This window comes from Cetorhinus maximus, chromosome 20 (assembly GCF_964194155.1).
Source record: "Cetorhinus maximus chromosome 20, sCetMax3.hap1.1, whole genome shotgun sequence".
In the NCBI taxonomy this organism is placed as follows: Eukaryota; Metazoa; Chordata; class Chondrichthyes; order Lamniformes; family Cetorhinidae; genus Cetorhinus; species Cetorhinus maximus.
The window spans coordinates 31,911,852-31,936,550 of NC_135898.1; the positions used below are offsets into that span (position 1 = coordinate 31,911,852).

Genomic DNA, 24,699 nt, shown 5'->3' on the forward strand with positions numbered 1-24,699 from the left:
CAGGTTAATCATCCAAAAACTTGGTGGTTCAGATTGATTTGAATAATTTCATCGAACCTCCCACGCAATGGCTGGGGAGACTACAATCAGCAAGTGAGGAATCAGAGTGTTAGGATATTCAACACTAGTGCTTCAACAGATGGGGCAGAATTTTGCGCCTTGTGGGCGGGCACATGCCCGACCCGATCGGGCGTAAAATAGTGTGAGATGATTTCGGACGCGTGCCCTGACGCCATCCCGCACGCGCACAATCTTCAGGTCGGCGGGCGTGTGCAAGTGTCGGAGCTGCACCCACCATCAATTAAAAGGCCACTAAAAGCCCAATTGATCCAGATTTTACGTTGCCCGTGTGATTTCACGCTAGTCGCACAGGCAAAACAGGCAAGCGGGCAGCCCACATTTTGCAAAACCTCATCCAAGGATGGGATAAAAAAGGTCAGCAGCATTGCCAGTGTGAGTAGGAGATTAATTTAGGAGATAGTTTGCAGCTGGTTGTTTATTTGAACTTGACAGCTTCATCTCTGTTCAGGGCTTCATTCTTAGCAGTTCTAGCCTTCATTTCAGGACTTATTGGTGTCTCCAAGGCTCCCGGAGGATTCAGACAGTGTGGACCCTTCCACGTATCAGACAGCCTTCTGTTACCCTGGGGATTGTGGTCTCTGCTGGTGGCGCCTCCTCTGAGGAGGGAGAAAGGGGCAGAAGGGAGAGGAGGCCACATGTCCCAATGCAGCTTCCAGAGGTACAACCTGTGGGAGGAGAGGCACAGGCACAAGGGGCGCAGGGCCAGCAGGAAGTCCAAGGTGGAAGGGGCTGCAGGAGATGCCACTATCCTGCTGCCAGGGTTTACAGGCAGCGATGCAGCTAACTCAATTTGTCCAAGTTGCAATGCCGAAGGAGGCTCCGCCTCTCCAGGGAGACCATGACCTCCATTTATCAGATGATTGGCCCTGAGATCAGCTCCGACTGTGTGGGTGGAACCCCATGCCAGTGGCCCTCAACTTCTATGCCTCCGGCTCTTTCCAGGGCTCAATGGGGGATCTGTGTGGAGGCTCCCAGTCAGCTGTCCATAGTTGCGTCAAGCTGACTACAGAAGCTCTGTTCAAGTGGGTAATGGCATTTATCCAATTCCATACGATGAGGCCAGCCAGACACAGCGAGCCAGAGGCTTCGCGGCCATTGCTGGCTTCCCCCGTGTCCAGGGTGCAATAGACTGTACACATGTGGCCATCAAGGCGCCAGCAGGTGAATCCGGTACCTTTGTCAACAGGAAGAGCTTCCATAGGCCTTCTGAAAATGTGCTTCCGATGCCTCGACCGTTCAGGTGAAGCACTACAATACCCCCCAGAGCGGATGTCACTGATAGTGGTTGCATGCTGCACTCTCCACAATCTGGCACTGGCAAGGGGGGACCCACTGGAGGAAGAGGATCTTGAGGCAGCTCCACAGGCCACATAGGATGAATCCAGTAGTGAGTCAGAAGAGGAGAACGGTGAGGAGAATGCTGAGGGCGTGGAGACAGACCTCGGTATCCTTCAGGGAGGCAGGGATACCAAGGACGCCTTGATCCAATCTCCTTCAACTAGGCTGCCAAAGATCAGCTTCCACCTCATGTCAGGGCTGCCGCCTCCATCCAGGATGCCTGAAACGATCCTTTCATTTGAACCCAAAGTCCAGCATTACACACTGGCGTACCCTGCACCACATTAAATAAAAAAGGTAAAGCATACTCAGGCCATTACAACAAAAGAAAATTTATATACTTTTCATAATAAAAAAAAATTAACTTTCTCCATCTCTGGTGTTCATTTTCACACCAGTAAACATAAACAAAACATTACAGAACAGAAGATCACCCGTAACCAGTCCCTCTTGTGTTCATGGTGCCTTAAACTTACATTTACGTCTTGGTGTCCCCCACTTCGCTGACACCAGCATTGGAGACAGACTGCCGACTCTGCTGTCTTGTTGGGCCTTGATGACCTTGGCAGTCGTCCCCTGGTCCGTGGAGCCTGTGCTGGCCCCACCTGGGAGGGGGTGGCCAGTGCCACGGCTGGCATCTTCACAGTCATTGCAGCCTCATCAGATGCCATGGTCACTGGCAGAGGGGCGAAGGAGCTGCTGGTATCATCCAGAGCGCCCTGAGAGGAGCCCACAGAGATGACAAGCAGCTTGTGTGACAATGTGATTTTGGTCTGGGCCTCCCTGCTCACCATTGATGGACGGGCACCCAGCAGAGATACTGGGTGCCTCATCCATCTCCCACATGGACACTGACCACCTGAGGTCAGTGCCTGTGTGAGGACTTGCAGGTCCAAACGCAATCCCAGGAACCCCTGATTCTGTTCCTGGAGCTGCCTCTCCATGAGGCTCACCACTCTCTCAATGGAGGAGGCAGTGTGCCCGGCCATGAGGGTCAACGCAGTGCTCATGCTCCACATGGACTCCTCCATCACGGAGACCATGGCACACAGACCCTCATGGACATCCAGCACCTGCAGCCTAATGGATGACTCCAGTGGCTCATCATCTGCCTTCGACCGAGCATGTCCCTGGCCCCCTGCAGTCCTCCGACTGCTGGCACCCTGGGCACTCTCTACCTCCGCCTGCGCCTCAAGCGAGTGTGAAGTGCCCACACCACTGTGCACTGACATTTTAGCCGAGGATCTAATGCCCACTGAGGTGCTGGTATCTGCGCTGGTGCCTGGTTCAGAAAGTGGGTATGACAAAGGTGCAGCTGAAGCCTGGTGGTCCTCTGGCTCTTCGGGGTCCTGCGATTGGGTGCCTGCTGGCGAATCTAAGGGAGAACAAAGACATGTCATTAGTTTGTCACTGTGCATGCCAGGCACCCTGGTAAGAGCATGGAGATCTGCATCATGGTGCCATTGTCTTTCAGTGATCAATGGGGAGTCCAGTTTTGAGGCTTGCATCAATGATGAGACTACACAAGAATGTTTGCTCAATCTGAAACTCTCACCTCTATGTTCTGCACACTTACCTTCCTCTGACACCCAAGCCTCTCCGAGATGGGCTGAATGAAGAGCGTGGCGCCTCTCCAGCTCCAAGGCATCCTGATCAAATCTGGTCAGGATGTGGAAGTTTTTTTTATTCACTCACGGGATGTGGGCTTCACTGGCTGCCCATCCCTAGTTGCCCTTGAGAAGGTGGTGGTGAGCTGCTTTCTTGAACCGCTGCAGTCCGTGTGGTGTAGATACGCCCACAGTGCTGTTAAGAAGGGAGTTCCAGGATTTTGACCCAGCGACAGTGAAGGAATGGTGATATATTTCCAAGTCAGGATGGTGAGTGTCTTGGAGGGGACCTTACAGGTGGTGGTGCTCCCATCTAACTGCTGCCCTTGTCCTTCTAGATGGTAATGGTCATGGGTTTGGAAGGTGCTGTCTAAGGAGTCTTGGTGAGTTCCTGCAGTGCATCTTGTTGATGGTACACACTGCTGCTACTGTGCATCGGTGGTGAAGGGAGTGAATGTTTGTGGATGTGGTGCCAATCAAGTGGGCTGCTTTGTCCTGGATGGTGTCAAGCTTCTTGAGTGTTGTGGGAGCTGCACTCATCCAGGCAAGAGGGGAGTATTCCATCAGACTCCTGACTTGTGCCTTGTAGATGGTGGCCAGGCTTTAGGGAGTCAGGGTGTGAGTTACTCATTGCACGATTTCTAGCCTCTGACCTGCTCTTGTAGCCACAGTATTTATATGGCTAGTCCAGTTCAGTTTCTGGTCAATGGTAACCCCCAGGATGTTGATAGCGGGGGATTCAGTGATTGTATGCTATTGAACATCATGGGGCGATGGTTGGATTCTCTCTTGTTGGAGATGGTCATTGCCTGACACTTGTGTGGCACGAATGTTACTTGCCACTTGTCAGCCCAAGTCTGCATATTGTCCAGGTCTTGCTGCATTTGGACATGGACTGCTTCAGTATCTGAGGAGTTGCGAATGGTGCCGAACATTGTGCAATCGTTAGCGAACATCCCCACTCCTGACCTTATGATGAGAGGAAGGTTATTGATGAAGCAGCTGAAGATGGGTGGGCCTAGGACACTACCCTGAGGAACTCCTGCAGTGATATCCTGGAGCTGAGATGACTGACCTCCAACAACCACAACCATCTTCCCTTGTGCTAGGTATGACTCCAACCAGCGGAGAGTTTTCTCCCTGATTCCCATTGACTCCAGTTTTGCTAGGGCTCCATGATGCCACACTTGGTCAAATGCTATCTTGATGTCAAGGGCAGCCCTCTCACCTCACCACAGGAGTTCAGCTCTTTTGTCCATGTTTGAACAAAGGCTGTAATGAGGTCAGGAACTAAGTGGCCCTGGCGGAACCCAAACTGGGCATCAGTGAGCAGATTATTGCTAAGCGTGTGCTGTTTGATACCATTGTTGATGACCCCTTCCATTACTGATGATGGAGAGTAGACTGATGGGGCAGTAATTGACTGGATTGGACTTGTCCTGCTTTTTGTGCACAGGACACACATGGGCAATTTTCCACATAGCCGGGTAGATGCCAGTGTTGTAGCTGTACTGGAACAGCTTGGCTAGGGGCACAGCAAGTTCTGGAGCACAAGCCTACAGCACTATTGCCGGAATATTGTCAGGGCCCATAGCCTTTGCATTATCCAGTGCCTTCAGCCGTTTCTTGATATCATGTGGAGTGTTTCGAATTGGCTGAAGACTGGCATCTGTGATGCTGGGGACCTCCGGAGGAGGCCGAGATGGATCATCCACTCGGCACTTTTGGCTGAAAATTCTTGCGATCGCTTCTGCCTTATCTTTTGCACTGCTGTGCTGGGCTCCTCCATCATTGATGATGGGGATATTTGTGGACCCACCTCCGCCAGTGAGTTGTTTAATTGTCCACCACCATTCACGACTGCAGGTGGCAGGACTGCAGAGCTTAGATCTGATCTGTTGGTTGTGGGATCGCTTAGCTCTGTCTATCACTTGCTGCTTATGCTATTTGGCATACAAGTATTCTTGTGTTATAGATTCACCTGGTTGACACCTCATTTTTAGGTATGCCTGGTGCTGCTCCTGGCATGCCCTCCTACACTCTTCATAGAACCAGGGCTGATCGCCTGGCTTGGTGGTAATGGTAGAGTGGGGGATATGCTGGGCCATGAGGTTACAGATTTTGTTTGAGTACAATTCTGCTGCTGCTGATGGCCCACAGCACCTCATGGATGCCCAGTCATGAGATGCTGGATATGTTCGAAATCTATTCCATTTAGCACGCTGGTATTGCCACACAACCTAATGGAGGGTATCCTCAATGTGAAGGCGGGACTTTGTCTCCATAATGACTGTGTGGTGGTTACTCCTACCGATACTGTCGTGGACAGATGCATCTGTGGCAGGCAGGGTGGTGAGGATGAGATCAAGTATGTTTTTCATTCCTGTTGGTTCCCTCACCACCTCCCGCAGACCCAGTCTAGCAGCTATGTCCTTTAGGACTCGGCCAGTAGTGGTGCTACCGAGCCGCTCTCAGTGATAGACTTTGAAGTCCCCCACCCAGAGTACATTCTGTGCCCTTGCCACCCTCAGTGCTTCCTCCAAGTGATGTTCAATATGGAGGAGCCCTGATTCATCAGCTGAGGGGAGGGCGGTAAGTGGTAATCAGCAGGAGGCTTCCTTGCCTATGTTTGACCTGATGCCATAAGACTTCATGTGGTCTGAAGTCGATGTTGAGGACACCCAGCACAACTCCCTGCCAACTGTATACCACTGTGCTGCCCCCTCTGCCCTGCTGGTGGACAGGACATACCCAGGGATGGTGATGGTGGTGTTTGAGATATTATCTGTAAGGTATGATTTCACGAGGATGACTATGTCAGGCTGTTGCTTGACCAATTTTGTCACCAACCCCCCAGATGTTAGTAAGGAGGACTTTGCAGGGTCGACAGGGCTAAGTTTGCCGTTGTCGTTTCCGGTGCCTAGGTCGATGCCAGGTGGTCCCTCCAGTTTCATTCCTTTTTTGTGACTTTGTAGAAGTTTGTTACAACTGAGTGGCTTGCTGGGCCATTTAAGAGTCAACCATATTGTTGTGGATCTGGAGTCATGTGTAGGCAAGACCAGACCTGGTAAGGATGACAGATTTCCTTCCCTAAAGGGCATTAATGAACCAGATGGATTTTTACAACAATCGACGATGGTTTCATGGTCATGATTAGACTTTTAATTCCAGATTTTTATTGAATTCAAATTTCACTATCTGCCGTGGTGGAATTTGAACCCATGTCCCTGGAGCATTACCCTGGGCTTTTGGATTACTAGTCCAATGACAATACAACTACACCATCACCTCCCCTTCTGCCTGTGTGTGACCTCTCAATGTTGTTTAGTTCATCTTCTCCTGAAAGGACAGAGGAGCATTGATTAGTCCACTCTCTACCTGCAGCGCCATTGCAGCCTGGCCAACCCCAGCTGAGGAGAACCTTGCAGGGCACATCCGAGTTGTGGCCCTTGAGCTGCAAGTCCAAGCAGCTAGGGCTCACCCCTTTGGCCAGCTCCGGAGTCATTGACAGTTGACATTCAGATTCTAAACCCCTGAGCTCCACAGGGGGGTATGGCCAGACCTTAACACTTGTCCATGCTGATTCATGCCAACTCGGTACTCACCCTTCCTGGCGCAGCAGGTCGTTGAACCTTTTGCGACACTGCACCCATGTGCGCCGCACAACGTCGTGGCTGCTGACCTCGGCTGCCACCTCCTCCCTTTTTTGTTTGGTATGGCGGCCTCTTCCTTCCATCTCTGGGAATGAGGGTGCCCCTCCTGGCAGCCATTTCCTCCAATAGCACCACGAGGCACTCGCCTGAAAACTGGGGTGCTGAGTGCCCACCCGACCTGCCTGGCATCTCCTTCCGTTGCTGAGGCTGTAGCATCACTCTGCAGAATGCTCAAGAAATGTTCTTCCCTGGCAGCCTTCAGGGAACTGCCTGTGCCGTTTTTAAACTTCCCGCTGGGCTGCCATTGGACCCAGTGCCTAACAGACCCCCGCCCCCACACGGCCCTCCATGACAATTGGGAAGCTGCGTTTCATGCTGAATGGGCCTTAATTGGCCAGCCAGCATGAAATCGCGGCCATGAGCCGATCGTGGGCGGGGGCCTGTTTCCCAACTGGTCTTGGGCCCACCGATCACACGCACCCGCCAAAGGTAAGATTCAGGCCACGATATACATAACTGACTGCAGTAAACTGACCAGAACTGAACACTTCAAACTAACATGCTTACATGCAGGCATAGATAAATAAAGTGATATATGGTTCATCAGAGAGATAACTTCATCAAAATATGAGCAGCAACATGGAGTCAGAGGCCATAAATACTTTGATAAATTAAGAAGAACTGGCTCACAACTTTAAGGTAAGAAGATGTGAAGTATGGACAGCTTTTAACCTTGTGTTGCTATGGTAACGGTGCCAGCTAAATAACAGAGAAATCAACCAAGCTCCGGTGAAGTTGCTTTGAAAATTCCTGGTGTGCTTTGTGAAAAGCTGGCATTGATTGGAGAGAGCAGTGTCACATGTACTTGCTTCCTTTGTCAGCCCTTCGGATTTTTCCCAATACTTTGGGAATCAAATACGTCGGACTAAACCATAGCTTGTGCAGTTTTAACATACGTTAGCTTGACCTGCTCTCTTTCCTTGTAAACAATACAAATGAATATTTATAGATGGAGAGACTTCCAGTGTGCAGGGCTCCAGTTCGCTGTGTGACATTTGTCTGTCCTTCACAATAAGTGGAGGTGATGCAGTATTAATTGTCAGCTAGCAGAGGGAGCTTTTGATGGGCATTTAAATTGCCCTAACTAGGTCATTTTGTTACAAAAATGAAGTTTGTAAGATTTTTATGTTTTGAGACTGTCCCTTCAATTTAGAGTAAAAATGGAGGAATAAAGGGGGTCATGTGACCTGTTCTGAATTCTGATTGACAACAAACTCAGGTGGTTTGGTTGTTAAAGGTTAAGTGGGGTGGGGGCAGGTTGTCTGGGGCAAGGTGTGAGATATTCAGGCCTGCAAGTAATAATCAGGGCAGTTGTGCTGACGGTCGATAGACTGTTAGGCATGGATTTTCATGGCGTCGGAATGACTCTGGAGCCATTTACAAATGGTGGGTGAGACCTGATCCGGGATTCTCACTCCTATTCCCATTGACCCCCATTTTCGCTGACATGGGATAAGGGTGTGGGTAGTGAGCCTGCACCCTCCAGTCCTGACCTGGCTGGCTTCATTATTCGCTTAGGCATCTGCTAGCCCTCCCAACACCCCCACAACTTCCATGGAGTCAGGTCAGCTGCTCACAGAATCACAGAATCACACGGTGCAGAAGAGGCCCTTTGGCCCATCGAGTCTGCTCCATGACTCGTGGCTCATGACCCCTCAGAGGAGTCATAAACCATAGTCTGGATTCGGGAACCTTTGGAAAGGTAAATTCAAAAGGTATTACCCTTGCCTGCAACCCCCACACCCCTTCTATGTCTACTATGCACCCATCCACCCACATGACCCCTTATAGTCCCCATGCCAATTCATAGCCCTTCCACGCCCAGTCACCCAGTCTACACTATGTATCGTCCACCAGTACCATCCCAGTATATATCTGGAGCTCGAGCTGCTGCAGCTGATGACACTTCCTGCACATATGGTTATCCAGGACATTGTTGTAAAGTGAGACATGTTGCCAAAGATTTTTGTTTTGCACTCATCAGGACAAATGCAGGAATGCCAAATTTCAGACAATCACAACAATTTATATGACAGGAGGAAAGGATGCTGATTGGTTGGCAAGTTGGCTCCAATTGGCTGAGATGATGCCTTGGAGAAAGCATTGGGGAACAAGAGGCTCCCCAAGCTCCTGGGTAATTCAAAAAATGTGCAAGGCTTGAACATATTCTTTTTGTTTGCAAAATATTGTTTTTCTTTTTGACGGGGTTTTCATTTGCCTGTAGTTCCCCATCGTGTGGGGATAGGAGGTTCCTTTGTTTAATTTATCTGGGTTTTTCTCACAGAAGACAGCTGCAGTGTTGGTCTGGTGTGGTTTGCAGTTCACTTGGAGTGAGAAAAAGCTGCCATCAGGGTCAGTTTGGAAGGCTGTGACCAGGCAGCTGTATATATCTGCCGGCAGCCAGAACAAGGTGCATATGGAGGCCATTAGGAATCGGAGAGGGAGGGGGTGGTGTTCCTGAACTGGAGTCATTAAACAGGAATTGTGAGTGGGGGGGCCCATGCCCGGAGTGAGAAATCCTAATTCTTGAGGAATTAAAATTGTCAGTTCTGGGGATCAGAACATTTTTGGGGACTCTTTGCGGGATTTTGAATGCACAGACAATTATGGGTGCATTAGGTTTGCTTAAGTTTAAGCTAACGAGATTTCAGAGTGAATTTTGCTGTATTTTGTGAAAAGCAGAATGGCCTTGTCAATTGGTCAGACTTTTCTGGGGTGGGAAGATTTGTCCGTGTGTGTTTTGTAACAATTAACAAAGGTGAGGTTAAGAGCATTAGCAGGAAAGTTGAAGATAGGGTTAAAAGCATGGGCTGAAAAAGCAGAACTAATTGATGCAGCAGCAAAGCATTTGGGATTGGAAGAAGAAAAGCCTGACCCAGGTAGAATGTAGTGTGAGTTGGCTAAGATTCAGTTGCAGATGAAGCAGCTTGAAGTGAAAAAAAATAAATGAAGCAGCTCAAATTAGAAAAAGAAAGAGAAATTTTAAAAACAAAGCCTGAACCTGAATTCCAGAAAGAGAACTTAGCGAGGAGGAAAGAAAGCGGGAAAGAGAGCTTCAATGAGAGAAAAAAAAGAAATTAGGCAGCATGAACTGAAGAAAGAAAGACTGAGGCTACATGGTGAAGAAGGAACTAATAGTTCAGATGATGAGTTGAGTCCCACTCTGAGGGCGGAATTTTACAGCCCTGTCATGGCATGGGCTGGGCAGTTATATGCAGCGATCTGTTCAAAAGTCCATTAACCTCAGCAGGACCGTAAAATCCAGCTGGCATAAAATTCTGCTCTAAGTTTTGATTTAGTTAGGAATATTCGCCTAGTGCCTAAATTCATTGAGGATGGAGTTGAGCAATATTATGGGCCAGATTTTCACTGAGTTGTGGAGGCTCTCCAGATCCTTAAAAATGGTGGACAGGACCTAGATTCAGAAGTACCACCCCCATTTTCGGCAGAACCCATTTTCACCGGTAGGGGAAAGGGGTTGGGGCATAGTGCTCAGAGAGGTGAATTACTAATTGGCTGGGTGATTTAAACTCAGTGCACAGTACAAAGAGATCCGATTTTCAGTTCAGGAATGGCTGCAATTTGCAGTGTGTGTTCCATGACATTATGGTGGAGATGTAAATGCTCATGAGGGGTGGATAAGGTATGTAGAACTGTCTCGTTGTCAAGCTATTTAAATCCCTTGACCTTTAAATAAAAAAAAACCTCCCTGTGTCCGTGAGAGTAAAAGAAAAATCAGTCCTGGCAGCTGCAATAGATGTTTGTTGACATAAGGGGCATCATTATAGAATTATTATTGTTTGACTGCTTCCACAACATGGCATCATCACATTGGGAGGGTGGAACTGTAAGTCCCCAGTTTGATAGACAGCTCCAAGAGATTATTAAAGGATTTGCTGTCTTTGGTGTGAGGTTATGAATAGTAATGTTTGTTTTTATAAGGGATTAATACTTGAGGGGATTTAAATGTATTGAATAGGCTTTCATGAATGAGAGTGGTATTTTATATGGTGAAGTTTAACCATGCTAGACAATAACCATCTCCAACAAGACAGAATCTAACCATCTTCCTTTGACATTCAATAGTATTATCATTGTTGCTTATTTCCCCACTAGCAACATCCTGGGGGTTACCGTTGACCAGGAACTGAACTGGAGCAGCCATGTAAATACTGTGGCTACAAGAGTAGTTCTGAGGCTGGGAATTCTACAGCAGGTAACTCACTTCCTGACTCCACAAAACCTGTCCACCATCCACAAGGCACAAGTCAGGAGTATGATGGAATACTCTCCACTTGCCTGGATGAGTTCAGCTCCAACAACACACAAGAAGCTCAACACCATCCAAGACAAAGCAACCCGCTTTAATGGCACCCCATCCACCACCTTCAATATTCATTCCCTCCACCACCAACGCACAGTAGCAGCAGTGTGTACCATCTACAAGATGCACTGCAGAAACTCACCAAGGCCCCTTCAACAGTATCTAGAAGGACAGGGCAGCAGATGCATGGACATACCACCACCTTCAAGTTCCCCTCTAAACCACACACCATCTTGACTTAGAACTATATTGTCTGCTGCAGTCCATGTGGTGTAGGTACACCCTGCTGGCTGGGAGTTCCAGAATTTCAACCCAGTGACAGTGAATGAATGACAAAATAGTTCCTGTGGCCACCTCCGACCTACATCTGGGGGCAGCAGGCCCAACTCTATCCCATGTCCACCCCACCTCCCGCAATGAAAATTGCTCCAGTCATGTAATTTTTCCTGAGGTGGCTGCACTGAGCTTGGAAGCTTCCCAACTCAAGCCATCCACCTCCATGATGGAAATTTGGCCCTTTATCTAATTATAGAAAGTTTCTAAAAGCCAGGATGACAGAAGCATACATAAACTCTTATTTTGCAAATTATTTTGATGAGTTGGCATAGGGGCTATAAGGGGCCATTGGAGTCTGTGAAGGGACATGGGTTGGCATGGAGTGTATGAGAGGCCATTGGGGGTATTTTGACGGGAAAAACATTGGATGTTTATTTAAGCCTTTTAGAAGAAAATCTTCAGATTATGAAATGATAAAAACATAGAAACATACGAATGCACGATCATTGAAATAAGAGCAGGAGTAGGCCATTCGGCTCCCAAAGGCTGCTCCACCATTCAATAAGATCAGGGCTGACCTGTTTGTTTTTTGAGTTCCACATTCACAGCTACCCCTGATAACCTTTGATTTTGTTGCTTAACAAGAATCTATCTACCCCCGCCTTAAAAATATTCAGTGGCCCCACCTCTACCACTTACTGAGGCAGAGAGTTCCAAAGTCGATAACCCTCTGAGAGAAAAAAATTCCCCTCATCTCTATCGTATATGGGCAACCCCTAATTTTAAAACAGTGCCCCCTAGTTCTGGACTCACCCACAAGAGGAAACATCCTTTCCACATTCACCTTGTCAACACCATTCAGGTACTTAATATTGTACTTAATGTGTATGAGCTTTTCTCCGAAGTTTATCACTTAAAATTTTGGACTGTGAGGAAAAAACAATATCAAACATTTGTAACATTTGCTAGGGAGAAAGAGCTTCTGTTTGATTAATGGTTTTGATCAGTGAAATTAGTGGAGACTTTTGAGAATGTGAGGGAAATAGTATAAACGGAAGAGTTTAACAAACAGCTTTCTATTAACTATTAGGACATAGCTAGAAGACCATAAGGTTTCTAAGATAAAGGAGGCAGCTATTCTAGCAGGTTGGTACAATATAACATATAGGCAGCTAGGCGGCAGTAGATCTCTACTTGTAAACCCACACAAAGGTTGGAAAAATAGATCATATGAGAGTGGACAGGATTACAGTATTCAAGCCTTCATGGATAGGATAACAGAAACGGAGGAATAGATTCTTCCCATGGTATCCAAAAAGATAGTGTAGAAGGTAGAAGTGAGTCAAAAAGACCAAAATGTTTTGATTGGCATAAAGTTGGACATTTGAAGGCAACTTTTTGGAAATTAAAAACTAAACCTGTGGCATTGGTGAAAGTAATTGTTGATTCTCCAGAAAATGCAATTCCAAAGAGGGAAGCTTGTGAGGAATCTATACTTATTGGAATATGGACCATGGGTGTAAATAGGAATGTGAGGAATAATATAGGATTTATATTTGAAGGGGATGTTACTCCATTTTTGTGCAAAGGAGTACCCAGAGAAATTGTTATCCTCTGGTTCAGCTCAGAGCTTGCTGTAGCAAAAGATGCAGACTTCTCTCTTCTTAAATAAAAATATATCAATACAGGGTATTGATGGGAAGTGTGTGCCAATCCCATTGGATAGAGTGAATTTAAATTGTGCTTTAGTAAAAGGGTCTGTTATTGTTTTGTTTCTAAACTACCTGTTAAGCATATGGATTTAATATTGGGGAATGATGTAGTGGGAGACGTTTTTTCCCCGAATGGATTTAGTGTGAAACAGCTAGCTTCACCTGTTGCTCAAATTTTTGAGATACCTTACCTTTCCAGGGTAATCTGATGTAGATTGGGCACTTTTCAGGTCTGAAAGTGGCAGCCTTAGGCCCATTCTTGAGTTTATGTGACACTCAGCAAGCAATGATCTATTGTGGTAGCCATTATCCCACAGGATAGTTTTGATGTGCCCTATTTCAGCATCAAGCTTGCACTGTGAACAAATGGCTCTGTCCCTATTTATGACATTGTCGATAAGGCCAATATTATAGCAAGGGGAACTTTAGGTATCCCAACATGTATATTGACGCTGCTACTATGTAGTAGCAACAGAAGTGGTATTTTCCACAAGCAGGATGCTGTTATCAAGCCAAAAAGACGTTCTGCCTACCACACAAATGAGTAATACTGTATATGAATTTCAGTGCCAGTGCGATGCCAGGTTCATAGGCCGTATGATGGATTGTGTCAATCAGCTCATCCTTTTCACTGCTCGCAATAGGCAGAGTACTGCCTGTACTCAACCAGCCCGTGCTTGCAAAACTCAGAACGTAATGTCTAAAGTTAGGTGTGATTCTGCGATTGTTCAGCAGGTTCTGTTCAACCCCGAGTGTGGAAAGAATTACACTAACAACCAATTTATGCTTTGTATGATGCTTCTTCAGGCCCTTATGAAGAAGTGTCATATGGACTCGAAACGTTAACTTTGTTTTTCTCTCCATAGATGCTGTCAGACCTGCTGAGTTTTTCCAGAATTTTCTGTTTTTCTTTCAGGTTTCCAGTATCCACAGTATTTTTCTTTTAACCAATTTATGAGTATCAGTTGGGTTCACAATGTGGCTTACTTATGCTTGCTAGAAGTTATATACATGCATATGCAGGGATCAGTCCTCTGCAAGCAGAGAGAACATCTCTAGTCATTGCACAGTCTTTGAATTAAACAAAAGCATGGGGAACAATTGTTCCCTGGCACATTCTCCATGCCAATACCTTGACCAATCAGAGTCAACCTGCCAACCAATCAGGAATCTTTTCTCATGCCAAATAAATTCTTTCTTCCTTTGAATTTTGGCATTCTTGTACCTGCCTGATGAGTGCAAGACGAAAAGTATGTAAAAATTAGAACTGAGTTTAAGTAAGTCTTTATAAGCTATAATGTTGTCCGAGATGCTTCCTTTGTTTAATTTTCTTTATATACACAATAAAGTTTGTTTTTGTTTAAAAACATGAAATCTTGTTCCATAGTTCTGTCAGTTAATTATTGCATACTCAAATTTCTCTTTAAACATTAACAGTCTCTTCATGAAGCATAACACTTAAAAAATAACGATTTGCTGATACTGACTTCTCTTTTTCTGTTGTCACTTAAATTTAGGGAGGTTAATTGAGACCCTTAATGTAACCCTTAGTATCAAAGAAAATAAATTTTTAACTTCCCGGCTCCTTAGACTAACTTCCGAACTTTGGATAAAGGGAAACTAAGCTACAATACACACCAGCCAATCAACTCACTGCCTTTTTGTGATGTCACAGTTTGATTATTTTTCCTGCCTCACGTCATTGATCCAAGTCTGCTTCACCCTCCTCCCAGTCTGCTTCACACTCCCCCTGACCTGTTTCATACTCCTTCCACTCTCCCAGGTCAGAAGATGCGTCAGCCATCTGCCCCCAAGCTACCCCGGGTGTGCTATTTCTCGTGTTATCTGCCAAGAGGTGAGAAGGTGCTCCTATCCTCACCTTCTGCTTTATAGCTCAGCTGATATGCAGAACTATGGGTCAGCAACTCTAGAGAACATTAAAAAATACTTGTGAGAAGCATCTGCAGCACTGCAAGTTTTTCAATCTGTCAGGTACAGACTTTTCTGTTTAAGACCAATTTAAAAAGAAAATCTACCGAAACATTTGTTTGCAAAATTTTAGCCCACCTGAGTCTGATGTCTGCCAAAGCTCCATAATAAACAGATAAAATATGGTGCATGAACAATGCAATGACATAAAATGCAGAGCAACTAAAAGCTCACTCTCAGAGGGATCTTTTGTTGTGGTGGAGTGGAGTTGTACCCAACTCAAGATGTGCAGTGCAACTTTTGACATCAGTGCTCTCATCACAAATATATTTACGGTTTATTTACTCTGCTTGAAACTCGGTGTTCAAATGCAAACCGCTGCACTTGAAGTGGAAAAATGCTTACCTCTTGACTGTCTCCGCTACCTGAGACTGAGAGTTGTGTAATTATTTATCGAGTCCCAGAGTATAGCCCCCTGCTGTTCAGCAGATTAGGTCACCAGCATTCTACATTGCTGAGCAGTGGCTACTTTTTAACCGCATGGGTTACACAAGTAGTTTATGGTTTCATGTGCCAATAATGGAATTGTTCTACAATGCTACTGTACTTGAAACTTTTACCCCCCCAATTCCCCTTCCTGCTTCCCCTCCTTCCCCACTTTCTGCTTTCCCCTGCTCTTTTCCTTTCCCCTCTTCTCCTCTTACTTTCCTTCTCCTCTTTCTCTAGCTCTCCTCTTGCTCCCCTCCTCCTCCTTGAACTCTTCCCTTCCTCCTTCTCTCTCTCTCCTCCTTATTCTGACAGCCAGTCTTTATCTTCTTCCAGCCTTTCCTTTAGTCTCATTGATATTTCTCAGTATACCGTTCTGTCCCTCCATGTACTGTTCTGTCTCTACTCTTGTTTGATGTTTTAGAATTCCCAGTGTGTACGAGGGTGCCCCATGATCTCAGACTGAACACCCAACTTGCTGGAGCAGCCATGATCACCCTGTTGATCAATGGCTTAGTTCCCATTACATAAAAAGTTAATGACACAACAATCTGCAGAAAAATGAAACATTACTAATGGTCAATAGAATGAAACAGAAAAACAAATTAAAAATATGCAACAAACTCAAAATTTTGATTTACCAAACATAAATCATTCAAAACTTCTAAAACTGATCATAGTTTAAACTATCTATATGTGCCTGTAAAACATTTATTTGCATTTTGTTGTTACTTTCATTACATCTCAGCTTTTTATCCCAGGGTAATTCAGTAATAAATGTTGACTCTAATGGCATTTACTAAAGATGCTCTCCATTACGATACAGCCATGGCTCTTTATTCTTATGTCCTTGTGGACTAGATTAATGCCATTGATTAACTTGTCCCAATGGAAGTCAAACTAGAGTGTTTATCTGAATGTGTTGAGAGAATCCATGATGCCTGAAAGGATTTTGTCCCTGAAGTGATCGGTTAACTTCTTTCTGATTAACTGTGGAGGCTTTGTGCATTTTAAGTGTTACTGTGGAGGTGGTTAATGATATTTTCCATCCTTCTCAGGTGAAATCATGAGAGTTGCATCAAGAGAATTCACAGATGACCCATGTGCCTTGCTGAAACGAGAAGGGATGGTTAATGTTGCGCAAGCTCTCCTTACTGCTGTGACCCGACTCCTTATTCTGGCAGACATTACTGATGTTATGTATCTCTTGCAGCATCTCATGGTTGTAAGTAAATTCAAGTGAAGGCCAATCCTTTCCAGTTAAAATTGCACATTCTAGATGCTAACATGAGCTAATTTTAATGCTATGTTATTGGCAGGTCCAGAAATCATTTGCATTGTTGATGAGCATGACAAATAAAGGTGAACTGACCAAGGCCTACACAAGTTTTGGGCAGGATTTAGCTAAATTGGATCTTCTGACTCAGAAACGACAACAGGTATGGAAAGTTGACTGTATTCATTTTGTCGATGGTTTAATGGTCATATAGCAAAACACGGGCATAATATTGTAGACTATTCTTCTCGATTTCAGAAGAATGTGAGCATTGCTGAAAAAAGACACATATTGTCAAAGCTTTTTGTCTTGCACTCATCAGGACAATTCACAAGAAAATACTGAATGTAAAGGGAATAACAGTTTATACTGCATCAGAAGAGAGTGCTGACTGGTTGGCAAGTGAACTCTGATTGGTGGAGGCATTGCCACGGAGATCAGTCATCAGTTATAACTGGTACATTCTCCATGGCAATGCCTCCAACAACCAGAGTCTGCTTGCCAAACAATCAGCACTCTCTTCTCACACAGTATAAATTGTTGTTCCCCTTATAATTTGGTATTCTTGCAAATTGTCCTGATGAGTGTGCAAGATGAAGAGCTTCGACCACATGCATAATTTTTCAGCAATACTCAAGTTCTGTACTACCAAATGACTATTCAGAAGGATTGTGTGCTCCTTCATTTGAGATATTCCTTTGCAGGACTCCCTGCGCCCAGCACACCACACACTGAGAGAACCAAGGTGTTTGAGGGATGGGTGCGTGGAGGGGTGGGGGGGGGGGTGCGGGGGAGGGGACTGATTATCAGGATCCAGCAGCTATTAAAGAGCTGTGCTGTTTTTTAAGGTGACAAAAGGCCACATTCAGCCTCTGGAAGTCAAGCAACAGGGAGTCCAATGAGAAAAGTATGGTCCATATTTGGATGAAATGGCAATGGTCACCCAGGAAAGTTGAAGCTGGGTGGTCAGGCGGTCTGCCTGGGATTGTGAGGTATAACAATACTGTGTGTATTGTTGCAATGACTCCATGAAACACCCATTTAAAATGGACTTTGGGATATAGCCACCTTATAAAGGGTGTGCCCTTTATCTGTATAAAACCTTTATGAGCCTTGCTGTTCAGTGTCAACATGTTCAGAGAATTTGTGACCAACTTATTTGTTCTGCATTATACTTCATCACCTGAGTAAATTTGCCTCTAATAAAATTGCATCCTTCAGATGAGACACTAAATCTCTCGGATGTGAAAGATCCCATGGTGGTATTCGAAAAAGAGCAGGCGAGATCTCCTCACTGTTCAGACCAATATTTTTCTCCAATCAACATCGCTAAAAAAATACATCACCTGGTTATTATCACATTGCTGTTGTGGGAGCTTGCTGTGCACAAATTGGCTGCTATTGTTTCCGAAATTACAACAGTGACAATGCTTCAAATAGCATTTCATTGGCTGTGAAGTACTTTGGGATGCCATGTGGTTGTAATAGGTGCTAGAGAAATACAAGTCTGTCATTCTTTCTTGAAGGGGTGTTGTGTATGAAAAGGCTGTCTATTTACTGTTACAGACCATAGGCAGGGGATTGAGGGCCACATCGAGGGGTCTGAAGGAGGTGGTCAGCTGTTGTTAGTTCTCTAGCTTGCATATATGTGAAGCCTCATTCTTGGAATTTGTGGTCGCACCATTGACACTAAATTCAGAAGAGTAACAAGCTGTTCTCTGGTGCACAGCACACCAAAGATTGAAGAGCTGGATGATTTTGAACCTTCTGATTGCAATAGTCATAAAGGAAGGTGGAGAACAGGGGAAATGTAACTCAGCTAAATGTTGAACTTTGGGTGAATTAAGAGTGAGAAGGAGGATGGAAAATGTCTGTAAACTAGAATTTCTAAGAGTGAGTAATGGACTGGGAAATGTTCAGGGCATTCTCTGTGGACAGAGGAATTGCAATAGTTCCACTTTGGGAGGACGGGTCATTCAGGTATTATTCCTTATAATGCTAGGTGATACTGTTGTACTTGTTAAAACTGACCTGATTTTAAATGCTTCTGTGACAAGTCAAGATCGTCATGACATGAAGTGTGCATGATCGTAAGAATTTTGGTACATGACAGAAGAGGTATGATCAACATTAGAGATCTTGTGGAGCAGTGGTAGCATCCCTAACTCTGGGCCAACAGCTCTGGGTTCAAGCCCCACTTCAGGATTTGATGGCCATGGAAGGTGTGTTCTTAATGTGGCCAAACAGGTTGTATATCAGCCTGTAAATCCTTCTAATGTGCCTGATGGCAGGCAGTAAGAGTGGGAGAGTTTCCTGGTCAGCCAAACTGCAGAAGGCAACAGCAAACCACTACAGCACTTTTCCAAGTTGGTAACCATGGACCAATCCAATTGAAGTCCATGGTCACTAATATCCTCTTAGAGAATGGTACCTGGTGGAGGAGGAGGATAATCATACCACTGAAATGAGACAGATTATCTGGATGTTAATTGCTGATTGTGGGAGCTTGCTGTGCATAAATTGGCTGCTGCCATTGCTAGGTTAGATCAGTGACTACACATTAGAAAGGACTTCATTGACTGTAAATGAGGTCAATAAAGACGTTCATAAATGCAAGTCTTCCTTTCTTTATTCATCATGAATTTCCTCCAAGGTTTTCCCGATCGGCTGCTCTGACTTTAGTGGGAATGCCGGATAAATGGGATAACCCACGTCATGCCAGGTGATTGGGAGAGTCCGAGGAAATTTCCAGGGAGAGTATCTGTTTGTTTACTTGTATTTAGAGTGCTGATCTGCTGGGTCCAATGGATTGTGAATGGAGGGGCACTGGTTGTTACACATCCTTCTGATAATCCATATTAGCATTAACCAGGCACTGTTTAGTCAAGTAGTTTCAGTTACTTTCACATAATAGGAATTTATATTGGCAAAATTAATGTCTGAAATGTTCTGCAATACACAGTTTCCAACTGGAACAGATGTGACATGCATGAACTGCAAATATCACTTTTCTTTCCAGAAAACTGGTGCTGTGAAACAATATTGCAAAATAAACTAAGCTTATCCAATAAATCTAGCTGAGTCTTCCATTTCTTTTTAGTTGCAATACTTCCACAGTTTGTCTACGATTTTATTGGTAAAATACACCAGCACTTTAGTCAGATTCACTCGTTCCAACTTTGACAAGGTGTGGTATTGCCCGCTCCTGTTGGGGGCGGGTGTCATGGCAGGCAGAGGGGGAACAATTCAACGTGAGGGGCAGAAATCGGTTTCATGTCGGTGTGAAATCACAGTGAGATCACTCGATGATGTCCACCATCGTGGAATGTGAATCCCACTGGAGGCTGGTGTGAACCCGATTTGTATCCCATTAATGGGGTGCAAAGTCAGGCCCGACCAGAATCATCCCTCCATGCCCGATTTACCATTCTGCCAATGGGAAAACATGCCAGGCCAGAACATGTCTGGACAAGTGTGATGTGCAGAAGTCGGGACCATTAGGGCCTAGTTCAGATCACGGACATCCGAGGAATAGAAGATGCTGGAGCCCCACAGTTACCAGACCCTGGAGGAACACGAGCATTGCATGCTGAGTGGATTCTCATGGACATGGCTCCACCATGAAGCAGGTGTAATGGGGTGCGGGGGGGCGGGGAGTGGTGAGGTTGTGGGGGGAGAAGGTGTCAGGGGCTGAGGTTGGGGTGGGCCGAAGGTGTTGCGGGGCGTGAGGTTTGGGGGGGATTGAAGGTGTCAGGGGGATTAAGATTAGGGGAAGGACAAAGCTGTAGGGGGTGAGGTTGGGAGGGGGAAGAGGGAGTATGGGGGAGGAGGGTCTAATGGGGGAAAATGCTGCAATGGGGAGGTAGGTGTAAGTATAAGGGAGGAGGAAGGTTTAAGGGAAGGAATTCGGAGACGGGAAGGTGTCTGGGGGGTGGAGGGAGTTCGGAGGGATGGAAGGTGTCCGGAGAGGAGGAGGGAGTTTGAAGGGGGTAGGTGTCCATGGGGAGGAGGGAATTTGAAGGGGGCAAGGTGTCCACGGGGAGGAGGGAGTTTGAAGGGGGGAAGATGTCCATGGGGAGGAGGGAGTTCAGAGAGGTGAAGGTGTCTGGGGGGAGGGGGGAGTAAGGGGAGTAAGGATGGAGAAGGGAGTTGGGGGGGGGCTATGTCTAGTTGAACATGCAAGGGAAGGGTATGTGGAGTGAATGACAACTCCTGGGAGTGAACTGAGGGTGGATGTGGTAGGAGGGAATGGTGATTATGAGAGGGGGCAGAGGGAGCCGGTAGGGTGGGAGGGTGAGGGTGTCTCAGTAGCGGTAGAAGGGGTGGTGAAGATGGTTGCTGGGGTCTCGGAGGCAGACACGGACCCTGGGGGCGGGGAGGAGGAGGTCGGAGAGGATGGGGGTGGGATTCTCAGGAAGGTAGGGAACGTCACATTCACCTGGACATCCTGGAAAGAAAAGGGTTCGGGTTTGTGGGTGTCAGTGGGGAGGTGAAAGGTGATGCCAGGGGGGTTCACAGTGATGGAGGAAGGATATAGGTAATTGGGGAAGGGGAAAGGATGGGGGAGCTGATGAGAAACTTGACTACGACCATGTTTTTCAAATCGAAAGTGAGCGGAGCCTTGTGTTGGCCGGGCACAGGTGCTGCATGGGAGTGAGATCACTGGGTGGGCGGAGATACAGGTCAGCTCAGATGGACAACTGAAAGAGAAGCCTAGCAGGCAGCATTGAAAATGCTCGGATCAGTGAGATGAGTGTGATGGAATAAGGCCCTGCGTGCATGGGAGAGGCTCGCGTGAGGCTCCGAAAGGCCCTGCCACACACACACCTCTCCCTCCAGAATCATTTGTGATCTGGCTGCGTGCAGCTGAACTGCGAGTGGCCGGGGGGTGGGGAGGGGGGGGGTGGGGGGGTGGTGCGATGCAGTGGGAGGACTCGCAAAGTCTGCCAATGAAGCTGAAAGACAACATTACACATTATTCAGTGAAAGTAAATGTATTTTCAGATTATAGGAACATTGAAAATAGGAGCAGGATTAGGTCATTTGGCCCTTCGAGTCTGCTCCACCATTCAATATGATCATTGCTGACCCTCTAGCTCAACACCTGCCCTCTCCCCATATCCCTTGACACCTATAGAGTCCAGAAATCTATCTATTTCCTTCTTAAATATATTCAGTGACAGGTTCATCACCCTCCAAGTGAAGAAGTTTCTCCTCATCTCAGTCCTAAATGGTCTGCCCCGTATCCTGAGACTGTGACCTTTTTTCTAGAACCCCAACCAAAGGAAATATTGTCCCTGCATCCAGTCTGTCCATCCCTGACAGAATTTTATATATTTCAATGAGACCTCCTCTCATTCTTCTAAACTCCAGTGGATACAGGTCTAGTCGGCCCAATCTCTCCTCATACAACAATCCTGCCATCCCAGGAATCAGCCTAGTGAACCTTCGCTGCATTCCCTCTATGGCAAGTATATCCTTTCTTAGGTAAGGAGATCAAAACTGCATACAATACTCCAGATGTGGTCTCACCAAGGCCCTGTACAGCTGCAGTAAGACATCCTTGCTTCTGTGCTCAAGTCCCCTCGCAATGAAGGGCAACATACCATTTGCCTTCTTAACTGCTTGCTGTACCTGCATGCTTGCTTTCAGTGATTGGTGTACAAGGACACCCAGATCTCTCTGTACATCAACATTTCCCAATCTATCACCATTCAAATAATACTCTGCCATTCTGTTTTTCCTACCAAAGTAGATAACTTCACACTTATCCACGTTATACTGCATCTGCCATTTTTTTGCCCACTTGCTTAGCCTGTTTAAATCGCCTTGAAGCTTCTTAACACCCTCCTCATCGCTCACATTCCCAGCAAACTTGGAAATATTACATTTGATTCCTTCATCCAAATCATTGATATATATTGTGAATAGCTGGGGCCCATGCACTGATCCCTGCGGTACCCCACTAGTCACTGCCTGCCACCTGAAAAAGTCCCATTTATTCCTACTCTTTGATTATTGTATGTTACCCAATTCTCAATCCCATGTGCTTTAATTTTACACACTAACCTCTTATGTGGGACTTTATCAAAAGCTTTCTGAAAATCCAAATACACCATGTCCACTGGTTCTCCCTTATCTATTCTGCTAGTTACACCCTCAAAAAACTCCAGTAGGTTTGTCAAACATGATTTCCCTTTCATGAATCCATGTTGACTTTGTCTAATTCTGTTGATATTTTCTAAGTGTCCAGTTATCTCATCCTTTATAATAGACCCTAGCATTTTCCCTACTACTGAGGTTAGGCTAACTGGTCTGTAATTCGCTGTTTTTCTCCCTCCCTCCTTTTTTAAATTGTGGGGTTACATTGGCCACCCTCTAATCTACTGGGACTGTTCCAGAATCTACAGAATTTTGGAATATGACAAGCAAAGCATCCACTATTTCCATGGCCACCTCCTTTCACCACAGGCTGAGATGTAGATTATCAGGTCCTCGGGGACTTCAGCTTTCAGTGTCATTAATTTCTCCAGCACTGTTTTTTAGTAAAACTAATTTCCTTCAATTCCTCCTTCTCACTAGAACCTTAGTTCCCTAGTATTTCTGGGAAGTTATTTGTGTCTTCCTCCAGATAAAGTGACAAAATGTGTTCACCCGTGCAATCACTTGTGATCAGAATTTCTTAACTTTTCTAGGCCAACCACTTTTTCTAATTTCTGCCCTGCCATCCGCAGCAGGGATGGAGACAGCCTGTGCAATGGTTGGCCCTGTTTCCACTGGTGACTTCAGTGTGGGTCCTCTGGAGAGCCAAGGCCTTGAGGGCCCCTGCTTGCTTTGGCTGTCCTCCTGTGGGCCAGCTGCTCCCTCTGTGGTGACAGAGGGTGAAGTTGAGGGGGTCACAGGCAAAGGGGGCTCAGAGGGAGAGGACAGGATAGGGAGGGAGAGTTCCCTGAGTGCATGGCCCAAGGCTGTCCAGCTGCCGCTCCTCCTTTCCTCAGGTGTCCGAGGGCCCTGGCCTGATTCCTTAAGGGGAAGGAGCCCCTGGGGGGATGTTGAGGTGCCCTGTTTCCCTCTCACGTTGTCACTGCAGGATTTGCCCATGGCTAACGCGATAGACTGCAGCTCTGCCAACCTTCCCATGATTGCATGTGGGCACCACTTCATCAGAGAGCAGGTGGATGCACTCCTCCGACTTGCATGCCACTCTGTTGAGGGCTTCCAACAGCTCTGCATGATGTTCCCCCACCTTCGGCTGACTCTCCAGGATGAATTGGAAGGCCAAACCCAGAGGCTCGTCATCTGACTCAGACCTCACAGATGCCTCTTCCCCAGCAGTCCTCCGAGTGCTGGGGAGCTCAGCCGATCCTGCCTCCTCCTGCTGTGGATACATGTCCATGTGGTGACTACCAGATTGTGAACCCGAGCCTGCTCTAGACCTAGGTCCCACTGAGGTGTGTATCCCTGTGTTTGTGGAGGGTGTGGGTAAGCGCTGTGACAGGTCTTCCAGGCTGCTTGTTTCCAGCTCTTCAATGGAGGAGGTGTCCTCTTGGCTGGAGGTGAGGATGTGGATGGAGCTGAAGGACTGGCTGGCTGAGGGTGTCAGTCGCTTGGCAGAGCTCCCTGGGAACCAAAGTTGAAATAATTCGTGCACGGCAGCAGAGTCAAAAGCAGGAGAGAGAGCACTCACAGCAAAAACAAAAATACCTGGAAAAACTCAGCAGGTCTGACAGCATCTGTGGAGAGGAATACAGTTAATGTTTTGAGTCTGCATGACTCTTCAACAGAACTAAGGAAAAATTGAAATGAGGTGAAATATAAGCTGGTAGAGGGGGGTGGAACAGGTAGAGCTGGATAGAGGGCCAGTGATAGGTGGAGGCAAAGAAGAGATTGCCAAAGATATCATAGACAAAAGGACAAAGGGGTGTTGACGGTGATGATATTATCTAAGGAATGTGCT

General features: G+C 46.3%; 1 protein-coding gene across 1 annotated transcript in view; it reads left to right on the top strand.

Annotated features, from left to right (window-relative positions):
- LOC144695011 (catenin alpha-3-like) overlaps positions 1–24,699 on the top strand; it is a 1,693,436-nt gene that overhangs the window by 99,107 nt on the left and 1,569,630 nt on the right. The window contains exons 4-5 of the mRNA XM_078565866.1: positions 16,525–16,691; positions 16,786–16,905. Coding sequence (XP_078421992.1) covers positions 16,525–16,691; positions 16,786–16,905 — 287 coding nt within the window. The remainder of the gene's footprint in view (positions 1–16,524; positions 16,692–16,785; positions 16,906–24,699) is intronic.